This window comes from Phalacrocorax aristotelis, chromosome 2 (genome assembly GCF_949628215.1).
Source record: "Phalacrocorax aristotelis chromosome 2, bGulAri2.1, whole genome shotgun sequence".
NCBI classification, from domain to species: domain Eukaryota; kingdom Metazoa; phylum Chordata; class Aves; order Suliformes; family Phalacrocoracidae; genus Phalacrocorax; species Phalacrocorax aristotelis.
The window spans coordinates 74,239,041-74,265,464 of NC_134277.1; the positions used below are offsets into that span (position 1 = coordinate 74,239,041).

Below are 26,424 nucleotides of genomic sequence, written 5' to 3' on the forward strand. Positions count from 1 at the left end.
ATGCTATTACATGATAGGAGGTAAACGCCCTCAGCCAGAGGGATTGACACACCAATCCATGACCCTCCACGTCCATGTCATCTGGCTACAGTCACTGACTCCTCCTCACACAAGCCTTAATCCTTGCTGGCTGAGGCACTGAAGAGCATCACCCAGATCAGAAGAAACACACAGAAAAGGGGATTTCCAGGGGCTGATTTCAGGGTCTTGCATCACCCCTGGACAAGCCTCTCCCTATCCTCAAGTTCCAGAGGGCTAAGGGGGGTACCTGTCCTGGTCCACTTAAGCCTTTTAAATATTTGTTCCTCAGTACCCAACTAAACATTGCTATCATGGCTCCCAGTTACATACACAAATATTCTCACACATCCTGTAAATGTTCCAAATCACTCTATATAATAGACTGATCCCTGGAACACTATAAACCTATTTAAATTCCTTTACAGTGTCCAAAGCTGCAGTACCATACGGGATTTTGGAGAAATCAAACCTAGTGACACTGGTCTTGCAAGTGAAAACCTAGGATGGCATGCACTGATTTAAAAAAGAAAAAAGGTTAAAAAAAGTGCGAACAAAGATGTAGGTCAATCAGGTGTTCACACCTACCCAAAAACACAAGAAAAGGATAAAAACAACTTTTTTTTTTTTTTCCTTAAACCATGCACAAAGAATATGGCCAAGGTGCACAAGTATGAAAAGACAAGGAAAGGAGTACATATTTATATGAATAAGAAAATCTACACTCCTATTACCTGGGACGAGAGTCTTTACACTTCAGGATGTAAACTCTATGAGGTTACAATATCGAAATATTTTCCTGCAATTATATATACTGCTTTGGAGGGGCAGTCCTTATTCTTAACTGGAATATTTACATTTTTCCATTGTGTCCTAACAAAAAAGTTGTCATTTCCACCAAAAACATTTCAATGGAGAATAAAGATGTACCCCTACTACTTCTTTGCAGCATCCCAATTTATAATTTTCAGATTTTAGCACAAACGAGCCTGATAAGAGTATCATTTCACCATCTGAACAATCTGCTATTGGCCTCCATTGGAACAAGGTTACTAAATTAGAGAAGCAATTCCTATGTTTTCACATCTGTTCCCCTTAAAATTTATGTATAATTCAGTACAGACTATAAAATACCTTATGAAGTCTCCTTCCAATGTGTAAACATTATTTGTTGTCAAGTGAAAAAATGTTTTACGACCGCCATTGGGTTTATATTGGCTCCCTCTGCTGGCTAAAATGCACAAAGTGTGATTTAGTTAAGATTTTTTTTTCTCTTTTCCATAAACTGTGGCAAGTAAAGAACTGCACCAAATACCACAGCATAGCACAGAAATAATTTTCTTTATAATCCACCCAGAAAAGTTAGCCACTTCAAACCTGACTACAGCAGTATCAATATTGCCAAGCCAAAGGATTAAAAGAAGAAAAAAGCCATACACCATAGAAGGAAAAAAAAAAATTCCATACACCCTTTAGAAGGAAAACAGGCATGCTAGAGGAAGAGAGTACAAAAGAAATAACATTTGGGGGTACTATTTAAGAAGAACAATTCATTTTATGTCCAGAATTCTAATGCAAATTTGGGAAGCTATTTTGGCACTGGTTTGAACTATTTATATTATGTAGTTTCTAACTCTTCTATATATTACATTCAGGTAATAATTATCTAAAATGTTTTTAAATATACTGAAAACATGTCTATGTAGATTTTCAGTTCTTTGATAACAGTCCAAGGACATTTTTTCAAGAGTTTATGGGAATTTTCAGCATGACTTATTCTAGCTTTTAGCAATGAGTTAGTTTGGAAGATGGGAATTTCTTTAGTACTTCAATACCTGCACTCATACAAAGCTGCAGAAAAGCATCGGCTACCTGCTCATCTTCAAATCATAGATTACTTTTCTCTTACAAAAATAATCAAGCAACCGTCATGAAAAATAGTATAGCCAAAGAAGCAAACAGCTCCCAAGTATCTCAGAGTAAAACACTAAAATTGCCAAACTATGATTTGTTTTTCCAGCTTTTACTTCCAATGTATTGATTTTAACTCTGATATGAAAAAGAATTATACTAAAGGTTTCAGTCACAGGGCAGAACTTTTAACCTAGCCTTGACTACAGAATTTGGTATTTGTAAAGGAGACACACTTTTCTACATCTTATATGGTCTTATCCTACCTAAAATTTCAGCTGAGGATCAACTCACTTTTTTTTCCCCCCTCCCAAACTGAGATGAGATGTCAAATGCCTCTAAATTCAAGTGCCTATAAAAATCACTCTAGGTTTTGGGTTTTATTCTCACCCCTCCACACACTTCTTTGGTTACTATCACTGAGAAGATGACAAATGATAAATGTATAAATCAAAAGAACAAAGTAGAGCAGTAAACTGCCTACAGCATATAAATTATTGTATTGGCCATAGGAGGAAATGTACTCAGGGCTTGTAGCTAAGAGCTACCAGTTTTTCCCCTTAGTTCCAAAGATTCTTATCCCCACTGTGCAAATTTCCTCTTGCCAGAGATTGCAGTCTGGTTATGAATGAAAAGTCTGAGATGAAGGTAACAGGCCCTGACATCCACACATTTCTGCTCAGTGGGTTACAATTTAAACACTGGTATAAATAAATGAATATAAAAATATTTCTCTCATATAGGATTACCTCCATTTAGCCTTTGTTCTGCTCAGACAGTTCCTTCTGGAATTATTTAAATTTGGGTTATTTTGAACAGGCAACCAGAATATCAAACACAGAAACAGTCCCCAGTGAAATTTCAGAATTACACAATCAATTTTTTCCACAAGGCTCTTGTGATGGTGACTGTAAGAAGTTTTACATATTGCAAGACTCCATCAGTATTTAATCTGTAACTGAGGCAAAAAAGGATGCTTTAGATCATGCTCAGGTTTAGAATTTATGCGTGTTGCCCAATAAACAAGTCTCTACACATTGTACACCATGCCACTATTCCTTCTTCTGTACAAAAAGTGAACTGGATTTTCATTCTTCAGAGAGACAGACACATTTTCCAGCACATCGCCAACTTCGAATTCATCAGCTACTAATACTAATAATCTCCAATAAAATCTCTACCATTTTCTTGGGGAAAAAGAAAGACAACAAAAAGAAACAGCAATCTACAATGCAACAAAACAGATTGTTACACATCATGTATTTCTATATAGAAGTTGTCAGTGAACTTTTCTGTAACTTTCTTCCCAGTTATTAAAAATCATATTTCTACTGTTATTCCTATTATTAAATTTGTAGAGAAGAAAAAAATAGTCCGTCATTAGGACCAAAATTTCTGAAGGGCCGTATTCATTAACAGTAATTTCATTCATTACATCAATCACACCTAAGTTTGCAGAAATGCCATCCTGCAACAGTGTCGATGTTACAATTTTGTGGCAGATAAAAATCTTTCCATCTGAATGCCAGAACTCCTGCTCAAGTAAAAAAAGTTTGTCATGAACACAAAACATTAAGAAATGGCATTTTTTTTGGTGTAGTATTGTACATTTTTCTCTTCCATATACCCTGATTGTATTCATAAACAGGCCTATAGGAAAAGAACAGCAAACAAACAAGACTGGGTAAATCTGCAAGATTTACATTTCCTGGTTACTAAAGAAGGGGTCGCAAGCTGTATTTGATGCCACATAACTCACAGAACATCTGCAGAGGCAGTTAGATTTTCAAAGGGGAAGAAGCAGTGACAGCATGGGGTGGGAAACACCAGTGCAGCCAGCACGAACCCTTTCCACCAGTGAGAAATGCTGTGCTCTGTGATTACTCTAGTTTTCCCTCAGTCATCCAAACCCACCAGGCTTCCCTGCCAAGCTCCTGTCACCCACTGGCAACCACATTAAGAACGGTCTACATCTCAGTATTATTAGAATAAGCTAGTTTTAGTTATAGAAGTGTGAATTTGGCAGTATTGCTACAAGCATACACAAATTATACAAATCAATTACTATTTAGAAAAACAAACTGGCTTATATTCACCACTGATCAATGATACAGCAGAATGCTTAATGACACCCAGGCATTTGCAGAACATGCAAGCTGGGCCAACAAAATATATAAACCCAAGGGTCTTGGACATCTACTTAGAGCTCTCTAGCTGATGCCCCTGGACTCTGATGAGTTTACTGTGTCTGTATCACACTCCCATAACTATCACCTGCAACAGATGAATCCTTCAATGCAGCTTTAGGATGAGATGAAGAATGGAACAGTTGATTAAAAAAGACATTCATTTACTGAATGTTGGAGTTATTCAAAGAAAAAAGATGACAGAATAAAAACCGTACTTCAGATGTAGCTGCAACTACTCTCATCCATGAGTCCTTCAAGTATTAATATGACAAAATTTTTGGTGAAGTGACCTTACCAGAAGAGACTTGTGATAGAACTAGAATTGAATCATGCAGATCATTAGCTAAACCAGCTGTTAGCTTTCAGATAATGTTTTATTTTGCTAGTTTTCAAGAATATTATCTTTCCATTTGTTCTACATTTTCCTGGGGAAGTTTATAGTTGTTTTCAAATTCAACATTTTCCACCTATATTTTTCCCAAAAAGTATTACTACATGATCAATCACTTGATCTTTATCAATCTACAGCATAACACACGCGTTGCTCTAACATGTTTACATGCATACACTTCACTTACAGCAAATATAAGATCATGTAACTTACCCAAAACCTCTTTCACTCCAACTAGAGAATTCCTACCTCATGACAGGAGAAGAGACGAACTCCTTCCATCTGATGGAAGACTGGGTAGTGGGTGTTATCAATTGTATCACGACGGTAGACATCTCCCACTGCCAAAAAGGCATCTAGGCCGGAGTGTATCAAGTCCCACTGATGAGCTGATGTATGTGCTCTTAGCATGTGATCACGATTCAAGTAATAGTTATCCTCTTTCCTTCTGCTGGCGTGGTTTTGTGGGATAAGCAAACTATCAAAATTCTGCTGTACTGTAACCACTGGAGAAAGACCATCATATACAGAAAAGAGCGGATTCCCACGGCGTCCTACATATTGTTTGTAAAAGTGGTCCTTGACCTGCTCCTTGATTAGCCACAAAGGGTGATGCTTTTTGTTGTGCAAGTTCTTCCCCACCTTGGAAAGAATCTTCTCTGTCACATTGCTGTAGTCATCTTGAAGATAAGCTTTACCAAGCAGTTCCACAGTATTTGAGCAGGGTGTGTTGGCAGCAAAATCTGAAGGTACAGACTTGGATGAAGAATGCCTTGAAAGGGTGGGTATTCCTCTAATTTTTACTTTTGGTGATAGAGCTGTTTTAGAACACTTAGCTACTCTCATGAATTTCCAGAGCATTGCCATTGCAAAGTCTTTTATGATCTAGAAAAAGAAAAAAAAAATTTAATTAGGAACTTCAATCTTGCTGCAGGAACTTCTAGTATCTCAGGGATAAGTGAAATCCAAATGTCTGCTTGTTTAATATGACAAAGTTCCCATTATAAACCACTATTTTGACTTCAGAGGATGGAAAATACCCTTGTGATCAAATTTCAGCTAGGGTATCTTATTCAGTTATCAGTCTTCTGCATCACTGCATCAATATTAATGACTCGAGACCTAGCCTTAACCCCATTCCAGATAGTGCTACTCTTAACAGCTGAATCAACAGTAGACCTTCTTAGAAACAGTATTTTTCATCTGGTTAAAATACCAGGCAATAACTGAATACTACTTATGAGAAACTCAGAAATTTAACAACGCCCTTCAGCAGTCAGGGACTTGCTTATAATAAAACCCCAAGCATTAACTTGTTGTTGTGTCATCAACCCCCATTAGCAGAAGCTACGGAAGGTGTCCCACATCAACCAGATGCATGTGGCACACACTATGCAATGATTGCTAATCCTTACTTAATGCCAAACAAAACCAATTTAACCTTTCAAACCACTGAAGCACTGTGAAAAAACAGATGGCCAGACCACAAGGCATATATTTATATATAAACAGCATATTAAGTTCACATATGAGTATTGCACAAGATTCACAATAAAGGCTCCACATGGTCAGAACCAATGTTAGCACTGTGGGGTGAGCACAAAACCCGTTCTCCATATGTTACCAGAATGGCTATTTTCACAGCTTCCACAGCTGTACCAGGCAGGGAGGCTTGCAAATGTCAGGAAGGTGAATGAAGTGATGAGATTCTGAAAGATGTCTGAACTGAACAACTTGTTTCCTATCAAAGGGCCACCTATACACACCTGCCCTGTTTACAAACAGCCTTTACGCTTCACATGTACACAGCTGTACTACGCTGTAGTGTTCAAAGGAGGAATTCCAAAAACACAGTTTTGAGGATCATGAGCCCTTCAGTCACTCCAAATGCATAAGCACACTCTGAGATGTAAAATCACTTGAAAATCTATAGCTGGGCTTCACAAGTACTAGCATAGCTTCCAGTAAAATAATTAAGCATTACAATTTGCTTATTACAGAATGGGAAATCAGAGACATTAGAAGTTAAGTGACTGGGGAAAGGCATCTGCTCCAAACAACAAACTGGTCTGTATTTCTCTATGAACCAAGGAATCTAGAGCCACAGCTTTCCTGGGTGAAAGAATTTCCCATGAAGGACTTCCTAAAGAAGTGGCAGAAGAAAAGGACATAAGCAATGAATAGACCACAGTCTTCAAAGGACAGCTTTCTGTCTTTACACTAGGATTACAGTATCTGGCTAGCTTTCCACAGGAACATAAGAGAAACAAGTGTAAAAAAAAGAACAAACAAAGATCATTCTTCATACTATTAAGCTCCAAAAATAGAAATGCAAATAGGACAGACACATTCTAGAATACAGAGTCCCCAACCAGATCTGTAGAAGATAACGGGTGTGTTCAAATGTGGCTACCTTTCTCCTGGCTTACACTCCTAGATGGCTTACACTCCTAGACTCCTATAGGTCTATTTCCTGAAGTAACTGTACCTCAGTAAATCAAAATGAAGGCAAGGTGGGTAGTCAGAAACTAAATTTGGCAGGGCAGTGTAAGATTACTAAATATTTGGTTTAATCCTTTTTCTGGTCAAATATCTTAAGAAAAAAGATAAGCTACAACTTTTATTTAGTTTTGAAACTTTTAAAAATTGCTTTGGGGATTTTTTTTGTTTTGTTGGTTTTTTTATTTAAAGAGTTGGCAAAATTGTTTCACCAAGTTAGTTCTTGGGCATTACTGGCAAGGTCCTTCCATAAAAGAATTAACACATACACACACCAGAAACCCCTCTGACAGAGACTAAACAAGGGATAGCCTTACATTTTGAAAAGAGGCTCCATTCTCCCTAAACATACGTTCTCCTTCATGGGAAGTGAGTTCTCATTTCCAAACAGCTGCTTGAAATACCCAGTTCTAGTCAGATAACGAATTCAGCTTCTCTTAAGTAAATATCACCATCTGCCCATACATTTATTTTTCTAAAAAATTTTATTCAAAACTTACACATAACTGTAATGTACGAAAAACTCTCATGACTTTATTGCAAGTCTCGTGATGTTTGGTGCTTTCCTAAATACCATCCCTTAGAGAATCAGAGAAGTTTAACTTTAACATAAACAGTTCTTCTCAAGATTATAACTTCATGGATAAAGAAATTCAAATATGAACTATCAATATTGGGGTGGGGGAGGAAGGAACTTTTGTTTGTTTATTTTAAGACTGATGATTTTTAAGGGACACTAACATACACATCTCTGCACTCATCTTTAGACTGGATATCAGAAAAAACTTCTTTACTGAAATGGTGGTCAGGCATTGGAACAGGCTGCACAGAGAGGGGGTGGAGTCACCATCCCTGGAGGTGTTCAAAAAATGTGTAGACATGGCACTCAAGGAGACATGGTGGTGTTGGGTTGACAGTTGGACTTGATGGTCTTAGAGGTCTTTTCCAACCTTAATGATTCTGGTGATAAATTACATTTGGGGAGAGAAGCCATACAGAAGGAAGGAAAAAGCCATGTTTACACTCTTGTACATGTCTACACTGTACAAGAAACCTTCAAATCAAAGAAATGTTTACCGGAGTGAAGTGCAACACTGGAAAATAAAGAAATCTCTTTACCTTTCCGCTAGCAATAAATAACTGATGTTAAGGATACACTAATTACTTATGTTCACTTGTAATAAATAGCCAGTTATTTCTAGTAGACATCTATCTAAAGGTCTGAAAAAGTACAGTTTAAATGTATCATTTTCTTCCTTCAGTTCTACCATGTTTATTATTTGGCAGTAAAATGAAATGGGTTTCTGTGCACACTGACAAAACCTGAATCCCACAGCAGAGACTGCCAGCCAGCTAACAAACACAGCAAGCCAGACAGCAGCTGTAGGTCCTGTAACTGAAAACAAATACATAAATGGGAAATAAACATTGAACTACCACCACTGGCATCTACTATCCAAAGACAGCAAAGCGCTCCACCAGCATTTCCAGTGAGTCACGTGCTCTGGGCTTCAGAGTGCCTCTGACTCACAGCTGGGAGCTGACGCAGAGTTTCGAAAGCAGGCTGCCCCACCAGCACCTCCCAGAGTGATACTTCTCAAAGCACTGCCAGTGAACGTGCAAATACCAGACCCACCATCTCCTATTACACAGGCCCTTACCTTGACACTGTCACATTCCTGGGTACCTCAGTAGCTCCTCTGAAGCTCCACGGGCCTGTTCCTGTACCTCAGTCTCCATATGGAGATGTCTAATACAATTGCAGGAACTCAGATCTTTGATAGGGATGATATCGTACATTGTGTTTTGGCAATATGTTTGGAACCATGCTTGTGCATGGGTATGAGCTTTTGAGCAGCTTCACGGTAGACCATAGGGCAGAAGGCGGCACCCATGTTGCCCAGGGATGAAGGCATCAGAACAACCCCGTCCATGCTATGGATAGACCAGGCACAGATGTGACCACGCTTGCCAATGTCGGTCCTCTACTACAGACACCATGCCATTTCTACAGCAGTTTCAGCTGATGACAAGGCTCCTTCAGCCCCACAGAAAACCAACCATCCCCCATGTAGCAGCACAGTAGATGTTACATATGCAGAAGTACACCACAGTCAGGATCTTAACAACAGGGAAACAGCAGATAGAATACCAAAAAAAAAATCGCAGAATGCAAAAAAACACCCGCGTGTTTTTCACATTATCATATTGCTGTACTCTTAAGGCATATCCTTTCACGTTTAAATCCAGGTTTCCATGTCACAGTGCAGCAAAGATTAAGACAGCATTATCACAGGTGCAGTGGTATTTGTCACAAGTCCCCTCTACTCCACCGTGGTTTAGGAAAGAATCGTAGACTCAGTGAAACTCCTCCTTACACCTGCCTTGACAAAGGAGAAAAGAGGGGTAGTTCAGCAGCTTCCAATGAAAGGAGAAAAGCCTGTGCACCAGCACTGTTTTATTCACCCACTTCTCCTAGAAAAGTGGAAGAGAGAAAATGCTCTTGTTTGAGCAAACTAGAGCCCACCAGTGAACCAAACAGGCCTGCTTTCAGGGCCATTTGCTAGGTTTTTACCTCTGTGAAGGAAGGGCACCCCCACTCTCGCTGACCGCTTTTCTGTATGCCCTGGGCTTTTTACTGTTTACGACTGCAGAAACACAGATGGGCTACTGCATACATAAACCAAAGTACATGATGGGTTTGAAACCAAAATTCTACAAAGATGAGAGTCTGTCTCCTATCCAAGAATAGCTAATTAATGCAAGGCTCTGAAGTGCCATGGAAAATGTTAGAAAAGTTGGGCTGCCACCATTTTGTGATGTGACAGCTTTTATCTACCGTATGTGTGGGGAGGGGAGTTCAACCAACATAGCATATGTTAAAACAAAAATTATAAACATATGCTAGGCTGCTAAAATTGGACATTTACCAGTCTGCTTAGCAATTTAGCTAAGCACTGAATTTTAGTTTTGGAAACTATGTAGACATGGAACAGCAAATATCATTGTATTGCCATGACCATATCTACATTGCATAGGATATAACCGAAATTATTTTGCATGCGATACTAATAATGAGCTCAGATTTATTTTTCCAAGCTTATTTTAAAATATAGATATATTGTTGCACACCAGAACAGACTTTCACTCTTAGTGAGTATGCTGAATTTATGTTATACACACAGACCTCTGAAACAGCCTTCTAGACAACTTAGAATGGATCCATTTTAGAATGTGACCTTCCAAGGGCAGAACATTTTCAGATGTCCCTGATGATGGGTAAAGACCCAATGGAACAAAATATTGCATGCACTACAAAGCGCTAGGCAAGATAACATAGCCTTCAAGTATTCAGCTCTTAACTTTGTCATGCACTTGGAGTTCTTCTAGTTAATAATCCATCAGCAAGTTCGAAGAAGCATACAGAATAACTTTTTTTTTTGTTATTTTTCTTAACCAAAGCAAAAATGTGTCATAAGCTGGCTTGCTGTCTGCTCTCTAATAGTGATACATTAATCATGATGCCGCCTTTAGCAACATTTTGAGGCTTGCAATATTGAGAGAGAAAATTAAAAAACCTTTTCTGGGATAAGGCATGACCATGTTTTCTCTCAGTGTGACATGTAACACCTTCTTAAACATGAAATAAAAGGTATTAACAATGGTGCACCTTTTTCACTGATGCAGAAGCTGCCTATGGCCTGAACAAAGGCCAGTATTTCATGCTCCATTTTACCCATACGAGCACCTGAAGGCAAGCACAGAAAACATGGCCCATACTTCTGAGGCACACCTTCAACCCTCTTTCTCCATTCTTTAGGACTGCAGGATGGGCTAAGGTAGTCATAGGGGGCAGCAAGTCTTTGAAGAGGGGAACACACTTCTGCAAGGACCTCCGGGCAGGTGCCAGTTTTAAAATGTTACGAACCATCACTTGAGTACACTCACCATTCCGCTTCAGGTTGAATATTACAAACTATGACAAATGTCGTATTCAAGTCACGCTGCAGCAAGTTTCAGTTCCCTGTGCTGTCCTCCAAAGGCTGCTGCAGGCACTAGCTTCCCCTGATACACAGTATCACTCCAAGGTTGTTCAGGTTTATCCATAAGTTCCCCACTTATTAAAAGTAAACTCAGTAGCTGTGCTGCCTAGCTGGTGTAAGACTGTTTCAAAGACTGACATAATCGGGTTTCAGGACAACCTGTAGTGAATTCAGTTTAAGCAGTTCAGAAGTAAAGTATCCACACACTGGAATTTGTGATCAGCAAGCTGATCAGGTACATCAACGTGCTGAATTATTCAAAGAGTATGTAATTTTTTTAAAAGAGAAAAGTATAACCTCTAATGCCAACTGTGCTGTAAAGACCAAAGGCAAACAAATTCAGGCTTCTGGTTCTAGAAGGTGGAAAGACACCAAACATTGTAACATGCAAAATTCAGAAGCTTAAGGTGAGCAGTCCAACCACACCATTTTTACTTGAACAGAAAAAACAACTCATGAATAAAAACAAATATAGAGGAAATATGCATGTCAGTAGATTAAATTAAGGAAAATCACCCCTGTTCAGAAATGATCTAATTTCCTTTAATTTATACCTTGATTATTTCTTGATTTTCTTTTTCACAAACTAAAACAGAGTTTGTTTTTACTCTAGAAATGTCAATTAAGCCCTTTAGTGGAAACTTTCAGTAGTGTGCGATGACTAAGGCACACAAAACTCTACTGAAAATTAAGGAGCTGTGACGCAAGCGCCTACTGACATACCTGTGCTCTTCCCTCCCTCCACAATGAGATGAGACAGCTAATAGTCAATTCCATATTTTACGGGAAAATCCTCATTACACAAACATATTTTGAAAGCATTACATTACAAATTACAGACTGCAAAAAGGCCATGCAGAAACCATCCTTAAATATTCTCAAATGCGTCTCCCGCTTTTACACAGATGCATTTCAACAGACGCAATCTGAAAAAACACTACCTTCATCTGCTGAGGGAATATTCTTTTTCCAATACCTTGAAAATGTTGCCAACTAGCTTTCTTCCTTAGAAGACACGTTGTAAATAACTGTCAAATGAAAGGGACAGAGACTTTTAAATACCTATAAAATCCTCACTGCAGTCAAGATTACCACTCTCTCTTCTGCCTTCTCTTTTCCACCAATACCCGCCATTTGATTATCTGTATTTTTCTATAGATGTATATGCCATCAAGAATTTTACTCCCATGGAGTTTTATGAGTAAAAATTAATTTGTGTAGAAATCAGGTATTAGCAATATTTACGTGTAGTGGTATACTTTCTTAGTTCTCACTGATTAACTACACCATTTGTAGATAATAAAACCATAGAGACCTCATCCTGCCTTAACAGGAGGAGGGAGCAATAATTTTTTTGCAGTCAGCTATTAAATACCAAGAATGGGACACGTGCAGATTTGGTAACAGTGCAAAGGACAGCAGAGGAAGTATAAGTAATTAATTTTAAGTATTAATAATTTCCATTACAGTAATCCAAAACATTACACCATAAAACAACAACTCCACAGCATGTGGGGTGATAAACATGGTACATGCTGCACTCCCAAAACCGCAGAACCTCCTGAACTTCTGTGCTGCTTCTCAGGTAGAGAAAGTCACCTATAGGTGCACTGCTATGTGTCAGTGGTCTCTATGGGATGAAGATGCACGCTGCAGAAAAGCATAAAGCTGTAGGTACATGCTTTATTTTTGCAATTTAAGGCAGAATGGCTCAACTGCAGCCACCAGAAGCTCTGGATCTCCCTGGTGGGCCAACCGGGAAGCTGCAGTCTCCCTTCTGGAGAAGTGCTGCACCTCCCCGGCAATGGCAATGGCAGGAGCCCAGCCACCTGGAAATGCCTGTGGTAGACAAAGAAGATATCCTTCAACCCAGAAGGCACCATTGACTTGTCAAGTTATGACTGCCTGCCTCTTCCAGGGGAAAGGCAGAAAGAAACCCAGAAACATCTTAGATACCATATTCAATACACATGCTACCTAAAGGGCTACATTTAACCTTCATCTGCAAAATATTCAACATGCTCAAATACCCAAGTGTCAGACACCACATATGGTACAGTGGAAAACTAAACTTCAGAAACAAACCCAGCCCACCCAATACTAAGAAAACCAAATTACTTAGGTGGGTCATGCCAGAGGAGGTGGCTAACATGAATCACTCAGTTCATCCACAAACTAGAAGTCTTCAGCTTTACCTGCTATCTCCCAGTAGTATTCTGATTCCCACCATCTCCTTCCATTTTTGTAGAGAACTGGGGAAATCCATGACTCAACACAGATCTCCAGATGCTCTCCTTAGTAATACACTATACATGATACTGTAGTTCAAAATAATAACCTAAAGATTAATATGAAAAAATTAAATATAATTAATATTTTAAACCAGGGAGTTATGTAATGGTTTTAATATGTATATAATCAACATTTAAACCAAACTAGATTTCTTATCATTTTTCAACCCTAAGCGGTGGTGGCATTATTATAAGTTTTGTGTCATGTTGATTTGCTGTCACACCAAGTTCTAAAGAGATCAGTTTCACATATCTGTTATCATCTTGAGCCAAAATATCACCAGAGAGCCAAATCTCAGAGCTAGCTGTGATGTGAACTTGATCTCAACTCCAGCTGTAACTCAGCTGCAGTATCACGCCTTGGTCTGTCTCTATTATAGAAATAATGAAAGTCTGTGAAGAGACAGAGCCTTTACAAGGACTATGTATCTTTCAACAGCCAGTCAAAAAAAGAAAGACAGAGACAAATTTCTCTATGGATTTTACTTCAGAATCAATAAGTCTCACAGACTAGAGTATGGATAAAGAAGAGAAAACATAGATGTTTGCAGCAGAGATTCCACTGCAGTCCAACACCTCCCGGTTAGAAAATGTATGATCACGCATATACGCAGAAGTCATCGCTAGTTTGAACTGCACCATCTTCATTTATCTGTCATGGGCTCTGACAAAGCATTTAAGGAAAAGATTAGAAGGCTCCTAAGGAAGGAACTGCACTTCCCTGCCTGGGGCATATTACTTCTCTGAGGTTGGTAGGAACAGGGCTGAAATATTAATGAGTAAGCCATTTGTCAAGAAGATTATGCAAGAAACCTTGGCAGCCACACAAAGAGGCCAGCAATAAGATACCAAGCTAGGGCAGTACAAACCAAGCAGTTAAAAGGGGAGGGAGAGCTGGAAATCACTTTCATTTGCTCGTCCATGCTTATAAGCTTTGGAAGTAAAAAAATTAAATATTCCCATTCATTCAAGATAAAAAGTCAGCAGACTCAGAATTAGTAATAACTAACTTCTAAAAGGGACTATGAGCCACTCTAAGATGTAGAATTCAAGTTTTCAAGTCTTGATTCCTCCAATAAATTACTTCTAGTGAAGTAAATTGTAAATCTTTGCAAATGAACTATCTTGTGACATAGTATGGGAGCTAAAAGGTGCTTCATGATAGAAGCCACTTAATTATTGAAAACTCACAAACAAATGCAAAAAAATATCTCACGTGGGCAGATACACAAAAATGAAAAAAGTACACTTTTCTTGAGGTTTCCTCACAAATCATAATGAAAAGAGACAAAGACAAAATCATAACCACTGTACCAAATCAGACATTAAAATCTATACTCCCTAAAAAGACCAAAGAACTAAATCAGTTCCAGGAGTTTCCAAGTACTATTTGTCCGTAAGTGGAACTTGCAAAAGAAAATGATCACGAAAAGATTCAGTCAGACTCCATGTTCCCACCATTTATTCCCACAGTTATTAATAAATTTTGACATAATTTTAATATGCTTGTTAAATATAATAATTATAAGTATGCTTTTTAGGTATACTATAATTTTATATAGTACTTTTTATATAATAAATTTGAAGGCTTTGTTTTTAAAGGGACATTGCTAATTTTTCAGTGTAAGCATATCTGAAAAGCATGCAAAGCATCATCATATGTTAAAAAGAAATGTAACCCAAAATTTTTATTTAAAAAGAAGGTGGCCCTATTGGCAAATAAAGCAAATTAATGTATGTTGATTTACCAAAAACATAAACATAGTCACTTTGTCAAATGTTAAACATGTCCAACAGTCTGATCTATGGGTTTGATCCCCATTGACACCAGTTGGATGTACTGACACACATACAGAACAGCGTTACACAGCAGCATTTAGACTTTCATTAAGCAGCACTCTGCTCTTAGATAGCATATCTCTACATAGGATCTCAAAGTGCTTTTCAGCCATTAACCAATTAGGCTCTACAATACCCCCACGGGAAAAGTATGCCATTATTTATACCCATTAGTGCGGCAGTTCCCAATTCAAAAGTGCTGTACTTCAACGTCTTGGCCTACGCTTATTCCTTCTTTCCAAATTGTTTTGATTATATTGCCATTTTTTCTCCACGTTCAGAATTTTCTGTTTGCAATATCATTTTATCAGCAGTTTAACAAGTATAAGGGCTACTGTGAATAGAATCAAAATGTTTTGAAAGCAGCTTGCCAAAAATCACCTAATAGGAATCATGCTGAACAGTTCAGACATACAGAGCTATTACCACTGAAACAACCTGAACGGGCAGATTTTTAAGGCTCAAGCCTACATTCCTTGAGCAAGAAGTACAGTCATTGCTCTGTCTGTATTGTGTCTCAAACTCTACAGGCTTTAACTTACTGTAATTACAATTATGTACTACGTATGATCAGGAGAGACCAACTGGCGAGGCAGAAGATATTTAGGGGAGATGAGAAGGGGACCAAATGAAGCATCATTGAGGCAAACGGCAATATGAAAGAAGAAAGTAGCAAACTGGGTTAAGTGGCATGGGCCAGATCATTGCTGCTGTATCCACTCCACAGAAAGGCTGGCCTGCAAACTAGCATAGCATTAATCAATCATCTTCTTTTAACAAGGATTTCACTTCTGATCACCACGTTTACCAGAACCAAAGACAGCATTTACTTTGATAAAGAAATATGTTTGTTAGGGGCCTCTTTTGAGGGAGTTTCACCTTATACCTAACCCCACTGCTGCTCTTGCTTCAGATTAGGCAGAGTGAATCATGTCAGCCTGCCAGTCCAACCACAAAAAAGAGCATTACATGGTGGGTTGTCTCTGCTGTATCAGTTGCGAGAACTGACAGAGTCATCTGAGATTCAAATAAACACAATACATACTGAGACGCAAGACAGACAACAGAGATAAGACTTTTTTAATCATATTTACTAGTGAAAACCTAGCCAAAAGCAACAACATGCCATCAGCCTTAGGACTTGGTTCTGCTAGGGCCAAAGCAACTGGGCGCTGGCTTGGCACAGCAGTCAGCATTTGCTGAAGAGTTTTGCAGAACCAAGGCTCAAGAGTTCAGCAGAGCTCACACAAAGCCCACGACAACTTTGGAGTAAAGGAAAAAGAAAACAAATCTAATCAATGTCACAAAACAGCAAAGAGGGTGCCTCCTACACCATGCATTACTGCCATGGTAGTAGCCCCTGAAGCCAGGCAGACTACACATGAAATAAGAAAATACAGCACCTAGAAAGGAAAATTGTCATGTCTTGTGCTGCCAGTGTAGGCAATCAGAAAGAAGTGCGAGGTCAGTAGTGACAGATACCATATATTAGCGTTAAATAATTCTAAATCACAGTCTTTACCGCGACAAGACGACAGAGTAGAAGCGAATCCCCAATGGGATTTAAAAGCATTACAGGATGCTTTGAAACCAAGTCCTAATTGAATGGAGGGGCAGGAGATGCAGGTCTCGCAGCGTGTAAGAAGGTAGGAAACAGTGCCTTGCTGAGGCTAGAATCAACTACATGGAGCTCGATAAGGTCACAATGAGTTAACTTTAAGGTAAAAGGCATGGCCACAGTACCTCTCCCTTACATGCGTAAAAACCAATGGACTATTGCTATAATGAACTGCTACAAAAGGTAAGTTAAGGGCAATCAGGTCTCACTCAGCAAAGGAAAACATAACCAGCATCTATACAAGATTGAACTGGAACAGCCACAGATTTATAACATGTACTAATATTTTTTCAGCATGAATCTCTCATATTAAATTCCTGGAGATCCAGCAACCACCACCCTGAGCTATTAAATCAAAATGATGGTTTAGACTTGTTTTATTCTCAATACCTGCTAGCTAATTTCAAAGTTACAATTTCCCAAGTATAGGCTATCATGTAACCAATATAGTGACTTACAAAAAAAGAATTTAATTTCCATACTGCTACTCTGTGTATACTCCAAGAACAAGAGAATTACATTAAATTTGTCCTGCTTGCTATTTGATATAACAAAATCTGGCCTATTTTCTAGACAACGTTAAAATATGAATATTGCACCTCACTTTCAAGGCTGAGTAGACAAAAACATATTAATCATGTCTGATGAACCTGATTTACTTACAAATCTACTAAATGCCCAAATGTGAACTGACAAATTATTCAAAAACACATAAGCAAAACTACAAAGATTTATATGCATAATTGTAAATACCCAGCTTCTGTAGGTATAAACCTGCATGTGATAATTTCATATCTGTAAATTACAACTAACATTTCTAGTTGTTTATGTGTTCCTATCCCCACCCCCCTCCAGCCACACCAAGATGTGTGCTCAGCTGGATGATGTGCATTTCACAGAATCCCAGGTTGGAAGGGACCTCAGGGATCATCTAGTCCAACCTCTCTAGGAAGAGCACAGTCTAAACAAGATGGCCCAGCACCTTGTCCAGACGACTCTTGAAGGTGTCCAATGTGGCCGAGTCAACCACTTCCCTGGGGAGATTATTCCAATGGTGACTGTCCTCACTGTGAAAAATTTCCCTCTGGTGTCCAGTCGGAATCTCCACAAGAGCAACTTGTGTCCATTCCCCCTTGTCCTCTCCATGTGACTCTGTGTAAAAAGGGAGTCTCCATCTTCTTTGTAGCTACCCCTTAAGTACTGGTACATGGTGAGGAGATCCCCTCTGAGCCTCCTTTTCTCAAGGCTGAACAAACCCAGCTCTCCCAGCCTATCCTCATATGGCAGCTTCCCAGTCCTCTGATCATCTTGGTGGCCCTTCTCTGGACCCCTGCCAGCCTGGCCACATCCTTTTTGTAGAGAGGGGACCAGAACTGTACCCAGTACTCCAGGTGTGGCCTGACAAGCGCTGAGTAGAGTGGGATGATGACTTCTTTATCTCTGCTGGCGATGCCCTTTTTGATGCAACCCAGCATCCTGTTGGCCGCCTTGGCCGCAGCAGCACACTGTTCACTCATGTTGAGCTTTCTGTCCACCAGGACCCCCAGGTCCCTTTCCACAGAGCTGCTCTCCAGCCAGGGGGATCCCAGTCTGTGCTGCACTCCCGGATTATGTTTTCCCAGGTGCATGACCTTACACTTCTCCTTGTTGAACTTCATAAGGTTCTTGTTGGCCCACTCTTCCAGCCTATCCAGAACTCCCTGCAGAGCAGCTCTCCCTTCCTGAGTGTCTACTTCCCCACTCAACTTGGTGTCATCAGCAACCTTCATCAGGCTACTCTTGATGCTGTTATCCAGATCACTTATAAAGATGTTGAATAACATTGGGCCCAATATTGATCCCTGGGGGACCCCACTAGTGACAGGTTGCCAGTTTGAGAAAGAGCTATTTACCACCACCCTTTGGGTGCAGCCTGTCAGCCAGTTCCCCACCCACTGCACAGACCACTTGTCTAGGCCATAACACACCAACTTCTCCAGGAGGAGACTGTGGGGGACCGTATCAAAGGCCTTGCTCTGTTCTTACCTCATACCACATGAGAGCCTAAACATTTCTAAGGCTGTTTTGGGGTCTGTTCTTGGCTCAGCCAGACTGAACACCATACACTGCTTAAAAAAAAAAAAAATTACTCACATGAAGCTAAAAACATTATTTCAGTGAATAATATAAGAGCTGAAAGCCATTCCCTAAATCACCAAATCCTTTATCGTTCAGCCCAAATTATTTGGCATTGGTTTTTTCGTTGTTTCATTGTTGTTTGAGGCATGGGGAGGAGGTTTTGGTCTTATTTTTTATTTAAAAAAAAAAAAAAACCCAAACAGTTTTCTGTCACCCCACCATAAAAAGTTGCAATGCCCATTTGCTGACTTTGACATTTATTTAGACATAGTAGAACATTTGAACTTTGAACTTGTTGGGAAACACTTCCATAAAAAACATCAGGTAAATAAGCAAAGAATGAAAAGTCCCAGGATGAAATTTTTGAATTCTTGAAGTTAAAGCTGCTATCCTGGACCTTTATGGCATTTAATTTTCTGCCATTCCAATACACACATTGGCATCTGGGCTGAAAACTCTCCTTTTCCAATTCTTTCTGTCATCTGCTGGGAGGCAGAGTAGAATAATTAGATGGACTCAAGCAGCTGCTGATTGCTTTCAGTGTGTAGCTCATTCCTTGACACCACAGAGAGGAGTCTTGCTAAATAAGGAACAATAAACTGAATAGGAACATTTAAATATTCTTCAAGGTGAAGAGCAATGCTGTGAAAAATGAAATTTTTAAGGCAACTTATTTGAAAAAAAAAGAAAAAGTTGAGTGAGTTTACTGCATAGAGATGTTTACAAAAGAGATGTGAAGAACAGAATTTAAGCAGAATGAAACTCTAGTCTGCCTTTTCAAGTCTCATTTACATCTTACTACAGAGCTACCAAGAAACAGAGCTCAAAGGAAAAGAAAGCAATCAAGGCATGATGTTAACATTTCAACATCAGTTAAAGAATTGCATCCAGTGAAGGGGCCTTCAGTCATCGAGTATTGCAAAATCATGTATAAAATACACCATTACAATCAGCACCTCTGTTCACAATTACAGGCCAAGATCAAATACTGTATACAGGCAGACAGAAAGAACAAAAATAATTTAAAAATTACAAACTCTTGCTTCCAGGCTGATGATATATAGTTAAGACAGAAGCAGGGGTAAGGTTGTGTCCTGCATTATCATTGCTAGCACAGACCTGTTGCAGGTATTCAGTCTTCTTTAGCACTATCTGAATTTAAAATAAAGTAGCTATGAAGCACCCAATAGGACCTTTTTCCTTGAAGTCTTAAAGCCAGCTTCTTACAACAATGCAGCAAACCGGGGAAAGCTCTTTTACTGTCTCGTTTTTATGCTTTCAAATGACTTCTCTGCTCTAATGTTTATTTTGATGCCATGGTGAGTGGGTAAAGCAAAATGTTTCATCAGAAAAAAAAAAGAGCTAAATTTCAGTGGTCTTTCAGCCTGCTGTACTTTTTGTTGCACTTTTGCTAGGTTTCCTGTAAACTGAGAAATAAATAATAGAAAGATATCTCCTGGTGTACCCAAAGATGACATACACTCACACTTAAGGCTGAAATTCACCACTTTGCAGAAAGGTGGCACCTGACTCATAGCCAGGTAAGCCTTATAAAGATAACTGTAAAATCATGTACAGTTCTAATGCCTGAATCCTGCACTAGATGTATTTCATGCAGCAGGAATTTGCAGCTTAAGGCCTGAACTCAAATCTCGTTATTGAGAACATTCGAACACGGCCTTCTGACATACCAGGCTCACTCAAAAATATTTTGCGTAAGTAGCATTACATCTCTGTATGAATATCCTGCATTCAACTGTCCAAATAATTACCATGTTAATCTCCATTCTAATGGTATCCATGCTTTATTCCGTTTAAGTTCCGTAAGCACCAAATTTAGTGCAGTCAGTACATTTGTCATGCTAACTTCTACCATCTCTCTCAAAAAACACACGTTTATTATTAGCAACCTGTGGCCAATTCGTGTAATTATCAACAGACTTGGATTCATCTTAATCAGTGTTTGTTTCAATTCCACAGGCAAACAAGGCATCACCAGTAAAACACTACAGTAAGAATATTGATGACTTTACATCTAGCAAGTCATGCTGCTGTGCTTGGCCCTCTCTCCCTCTCCACAGAAAAAAAAATATATATTTAATTCTATGTCAGTACGTCACATAATACCTTCCTGACAAAATTTAGCTCATATTACCTTCTATAGGTACAAATGTCAAATAAATTATTAGTATATTCCATAATGACATGAAGTATACACTAGTGAAGAAGGTGAAATATAAGTTCTGAACATAAAAGATTAATCTTTGATATTTGAAATGATACTTTCATATTTGCCTCTTCTCTAGCAACTGTAATCTGCACTGTTACAAGCAACCAGTAATCACAGGAGTCCAACCTGAGAAAACATAGGCCTGATAATGAAAGCTACTAAAACAGCCACAGAATACCCTGATCTGACCACCCAACTATTGACAAACATGTAGTTACTAATGTGCAAACAAGCACATTTCTTTTTGTGCTATGAGATAATTTCTTGACAGTCAGGTCCTATTTCACACATAGAAATAACTAGTCCTGTTTCTTAGGCACCATCAGATCATTAAAAATTTCAACTTTTATTCTGTCCCACTGAGAAACAGTGGGGAAAAAGAGAGCACAGGCCGGACACCAGGAAATAAATGATTCCCCTTTTATGCTTTCCAGCTTGTATTTTTTCTCTCCAAAGAAGAGGCAGGTGACTCCTTCACACATCCTTTCATATAAGCAGGTATTTTCTACACACTCCTAGTGAACAAAGGCAAAATTTATTGATTACATGACCCCCCAAAATTGTTAATAGGTCGCTATCAAAAACAGAAGGATGTACTGAGTGGGGTTTTGCAAGGATCTGATCTTGGTCTTGTTTCAGGGAGTATTTTCATTAGCAACCTACATAACTGAATAGAGCACACGTTTAAATCTGCCAATCAAGAGCCGACACTGCAGGTATGCTAGATAACAGGGCTGGAACTCAAATTTATTCCGTCAAACTAGGGAAGTAGTCTGAAAAATAGCAGAATGATTCAGCTGGGGCAAGTGCAAGTTTCCATACTTCGGCAAATAGTCAGCTGCATACCTACAGCACAGCAAGTAAGTGGTTAGATGGCAGCTTCTTCAGAAGATGATCAGGGGTTATAATAGACTATGAGCTGAATATAAGCTCAAAATGTGATTTTTTAAAAAAGAAACCATCATACAGGACTATAAAGAGGAGTATATACTTCATAAAATAGGAACCACTTCTGTCTTTCTGTTTAGCAGGAAGGAATAAAAGAGTCAAATTTTTGGCATAACATTTATAAAAAATATGAAACAACTGGAAAGAGTCCAAAGATAGTAACAGAAATTACCACAAGTTGCAAAGAAGAAACTGTGTAGAAAGACTGACTATACTAGGACTATTTAGACTAGAGAGGAAAAAACTGAAAGGCATTTTCATCATCATCAGATCAGAAAGAAAGTTTCATACCCTTGGAATAACCTTGTCTCCACTGTACCCTGGCTAGGACAAGCAGCCAATGCACCTACCAAAACCAAAGTTAGAAAAATTTTTATCAGTTATTAGGAGAAGTCTTTCTACAAATAGAATGACATATTGCAAGAGAGGGCTTATGCAGACCCCATAGTACCTTTATTATTTCATGCAGATGTCTGAACAGCTGGACTAAAAAAAAAAAAAAACAGGCATAAAACTCAGCCTGCTTTGGGAGCCAAAGAACTGACTAGTCAGTATCTCAAGGTCTTTCCAGTCTTGTTCTGGTTTGTTATTTTATAATTTCTATGATCATTATTACAATTTTTTTTGATGAAACACATAATAGGGGGTTATCCCTTAGAGGTCTAGCCAAATCTTTCTTTCAATAGCAGTTTTAATGGTGCTTATGGCTGTATGCCAGTTAGATTGCTGAAAGTGATGTATTTGCTCATAGGCATTGTCATATTTTGTCCATCTCAGTATCTATTTAGTAAGTGCTATAACATTCTAGAGTACAGCAGGTGCTATATAAAACACAGCACTATTTTCCATATTTTATCCCCTCATTGGCATTCCTACTCTCAGATCAACTGGCAAGAGTACAAATATTCACAGCAATTTTAAAGATCTTTCGAGTGCTCACTGACAGCCACAGTTAGCTGTGTACTATCAGTAAGCAAAACACACCACAACAATGTTCCTTTCCTATTACAACAAAATTTCTCAGCAATTTTTTTTGTATAGAAGGAAATACAACCGTGGACAACTGCAGTGGTCATTGAAACAGACACCACCCGCTAGTTGAATGCTGCAACAATGGCACCTGACTTAAAATGTATTATGGTTGCGTTTCACTTAGTCCCTTCGTCTTGTTCCATGGCATAGAACAGGCAGAAAAATCCATTTGGATTAGGCTTTTCCATTCATAATTTCATCCTACGCATATTTAAGATTTCCAGGTGGTCTAGATAAAAACTCCCACTGTAATTAATGGGAAGACACCAGAAATATCTGTGGAAGTCATATCGAGCTGACAAGATACTCTTTTTACGCCGCACCTCAAACAGCAGTCATACATATTGCAATCCTGTTTGGGTTTTTTTTAGTATTCCTTCATACAAAAGTCATCATTTCCATCACTAGGTTCTACTGATTTCTCTTTGGTCTCTCTTTTTAGAAAATAAGGGAACTGAAATTGAATGCAAGATTCAATATTTCAACTGATATCACTAAAACATACAATAACTTTGGGAAGGTCATCTCCTCCTCATATCCCAACATTTTTCTTTTATTTACTTACATTTCATCTTGGCTGCACTCTTGACAAAAGTGAGATTAAACATTAAGCTCAGTAAAAACCTGTATGATGCCTGTGACTTCACTGCTTGAAGGACCTGAAAATGAAATATTTCTCCTTTCTTAAAGCAACAAGTTTTTCATCCGTGGTTTGTTACTCCAACACCCCAAGCAGATTCAAACAGAATCACAGGTGAACTTCTTTCCACAAAGCTTTCACTTTTTTCCATCACAATAAAATATGAACAACAGTGGCTCCCAACTAGCTACCTCTGATGTGCACACCCCAGTGATTCAGTGGTATTTAATAAATTTTTTTCTGTGCTATGTCACTTGAGTAACAGTTGCCTCCTATTGAAAAATGCCCATAAGTATGGCAAAGTCATGCAAGATGTCAGATATAAAAACATTAAACACATTAGCGTTATGTGTTTCAAAGACATATAAAGAAAATCACCTGAAGACAGATTTTAAGCAGGACAACTGCTTAAACGAAAAACTTAAAAATGCATTTCTGAAAGTAGAATTCTTCCCATTCCATTGCAGACCATAGAGCACTCCTCCCAGTGAAGAGGATTGTTTCAGGGTACACTTCTATACAACCACAGAATCTACTACATTAGGAGTAAAATTACTGATATAGGGCGGAGAGCGTCATGGCAAGATGAAGAAAAGGATATTGTATTTTGATCACAACAACCCCATGAAATGCTACAGGCTTGGGGAGGAGTAGCTGGAAAGCTGCCTGGAGGAAAAGGACCTGGGGATGCTGGTTGACAGCCGGCTGAACGTGAGCCAGCAGTGTGCCCAGGTGGCCAAGGCGGCCAACAGCATCCTGGCTAGTATCAGGGACAGTGAGGCCAGCAGGAGTAGGGAAGTGATCGTGCCCCTGTACTCGGCACTGGTGAGGCTGAACCTTGAATACTATGTTCAGTTTTGACCCCTCACTACAGGAAAGACATTGAACTGCTGGAGCGTGTCCAAAAAAGGGCTATGTAGCTGGTGAAGGGTCTGGAGAACAAGTCTTCTGAGGAGCAGCTGAGGGAACTGGGGTTGTTTAGCCTGGAGAAGAGGCAGCTGAGGGGAGACCTCATCGCTCTCTACAACTACCTGAAAGGAGGTTGTAGGTCTCTTCTCCCAGATCACCAGCAATAGAACAAGAGAAAACAGTTTCAAGTTGCATCAGGGGAGGTTTAGATTGAATATCAGGAAAAATATCTTTACTGCAAGAGTGGTCAGGCATTGGAACAGGCAGCCCAGAGAGGTGGTGGAGTCACCATCCCTGGAGGTATTTAAAAGATGTGTAGATGTGGCACTTCAGGGCACGGTTTAGGAGACATGGTAGTGTTGGGTTGATGGTTGGACTTGATGATCCTAGAGGTCTTTTCCAATATTAATGATTCTATGATTATATGTATTTGTTTCCCTGAAAAAAAAGCTGTTTCAAGTAGACCCATGCTATTACAAAAAAGGTGGAGGGCAGTAACATTTAGGGGCTGTTTGAATGAGTCTGACTAACCTATCAGCTGACAACGGTGGGCACCTTAGAGCTCGGCACTACTCAGTAATTATAGAAAGAACATGACAGTAGGAAAACTAGGCTTAATTGTGAAAAGGAACAGCCTGGCCCTCTTATAAGGCAGCTTGAAGTAACTTTTTTTTTTTTTAAATTAATAAACCAAATACATAAGAAATTTTAAAACACCCATCATGCAAAATCCCACATGATTATTTAATGCATTTTGCAGGCCAGAGGGCTCCAGGACACACCTGATGACGAAATATATAGATGTTAGAACACGTAAGCCTTCCTTGAATAAAGCCAGCTAAGTGAAACTAAAAATGCAATCAATGCCCCATCAAAGCATTTCCATTACGCCTTCCCGTATGTGTTTGTCACTTTGCCTGGTAGACTTTCTGTTGATCTTTCCATCAAAAACACAAATATAAGGTAAAGGGTATCCACTGCAAGCACTTTCAGAAGAGAAAATAATCCCTTTCTCTCCTCCCCTCCATCAGTTCTATTAAGTAGAACAGTCTCTTTTTGAAACTCATATACAAATGGTAGGAAAGCAGTCACTTAGCAAGCAGTTTGCTCCTTGACTGCTAAAGCAAATTCCTCAGGTCATATTCTTGTTTCTTATAACATCCCATCATTCTGAGGTGCTAACATATCCATCTTTATCAGGTAGGTTCCTAATATGCTCAGGCAAGAAATCCAATAAAACAAGCACACAAACAAAAAATGTCTTTCCTCTCCAAAAGGGCTTTCATTTGAAGTCATTGTTCTCAGTGGGAGGTCTACTCCAGCCAGAATAAATACATCCTGTGTTGCTCTGCTCCTAGCAAGTGTAAGACTCAAGCACAGGTCTCCAAGGGGGATGTTTTTTGAGTACTCCTGAACTCAAACTGCGGATTTAATGCTTTTTCAGGACAGAGCCTTCACTTGGGACAAAAAAAAAAAACCAAACAACAAAACAAAACACCAAAACCAAACAAACAAAAAACCACACATACAAATAAAGTGGAACACAGAAATCACTGATAGTCAGTTCAAACATTATCAGCAAGGTCTCATCCAGTCCCACAAGACAGCACACCAGAAAAGACTGTGTAGAAAACTTGGATATAATTTCCCTGTAAAGAAAGGACAGGACATCGTGCACAGCATGCTAACCCCAGCCTTAGCACAATGGAGATGTACTGTCTCCAGAGATGTGATAGCCCGAAAAAGCT

General features: G+C 39.1%; 1 protein-coding gene across 8 annotated transcripts in view; it reads right to left on the reverse strand.

The window, feature by feature from the left end:
* The window catches only part of FARS2 (phenylalanyl-tRNA synthetase 2, mitochondrial), a 255,752-nt gene that overhangs the window by 190,410 nt on the left and 38,918 nt on the right, over positions 1-26,424 (reverse strand). For 6 of the 8 annotated variants that reach the window (XM_075084110.1, XM_075084102.1, XM_075084104.1 and 3 more), the window contains one exon: positions 4,759-5,394. In XM_075084110.1, coding sequence (XP_074940211.1) covers positions 4,759-5,394 — 636 coding nt within the window. Of the gene's footprint in view, positions 1-4,758; positions 5,395-8,669; positions 9,393-26,424 lie in introns of all 8 variants that reach the window. The other 2 variants (XM_075084106.1, XM_075084107.1) reach the window with 2 other exon arrangements.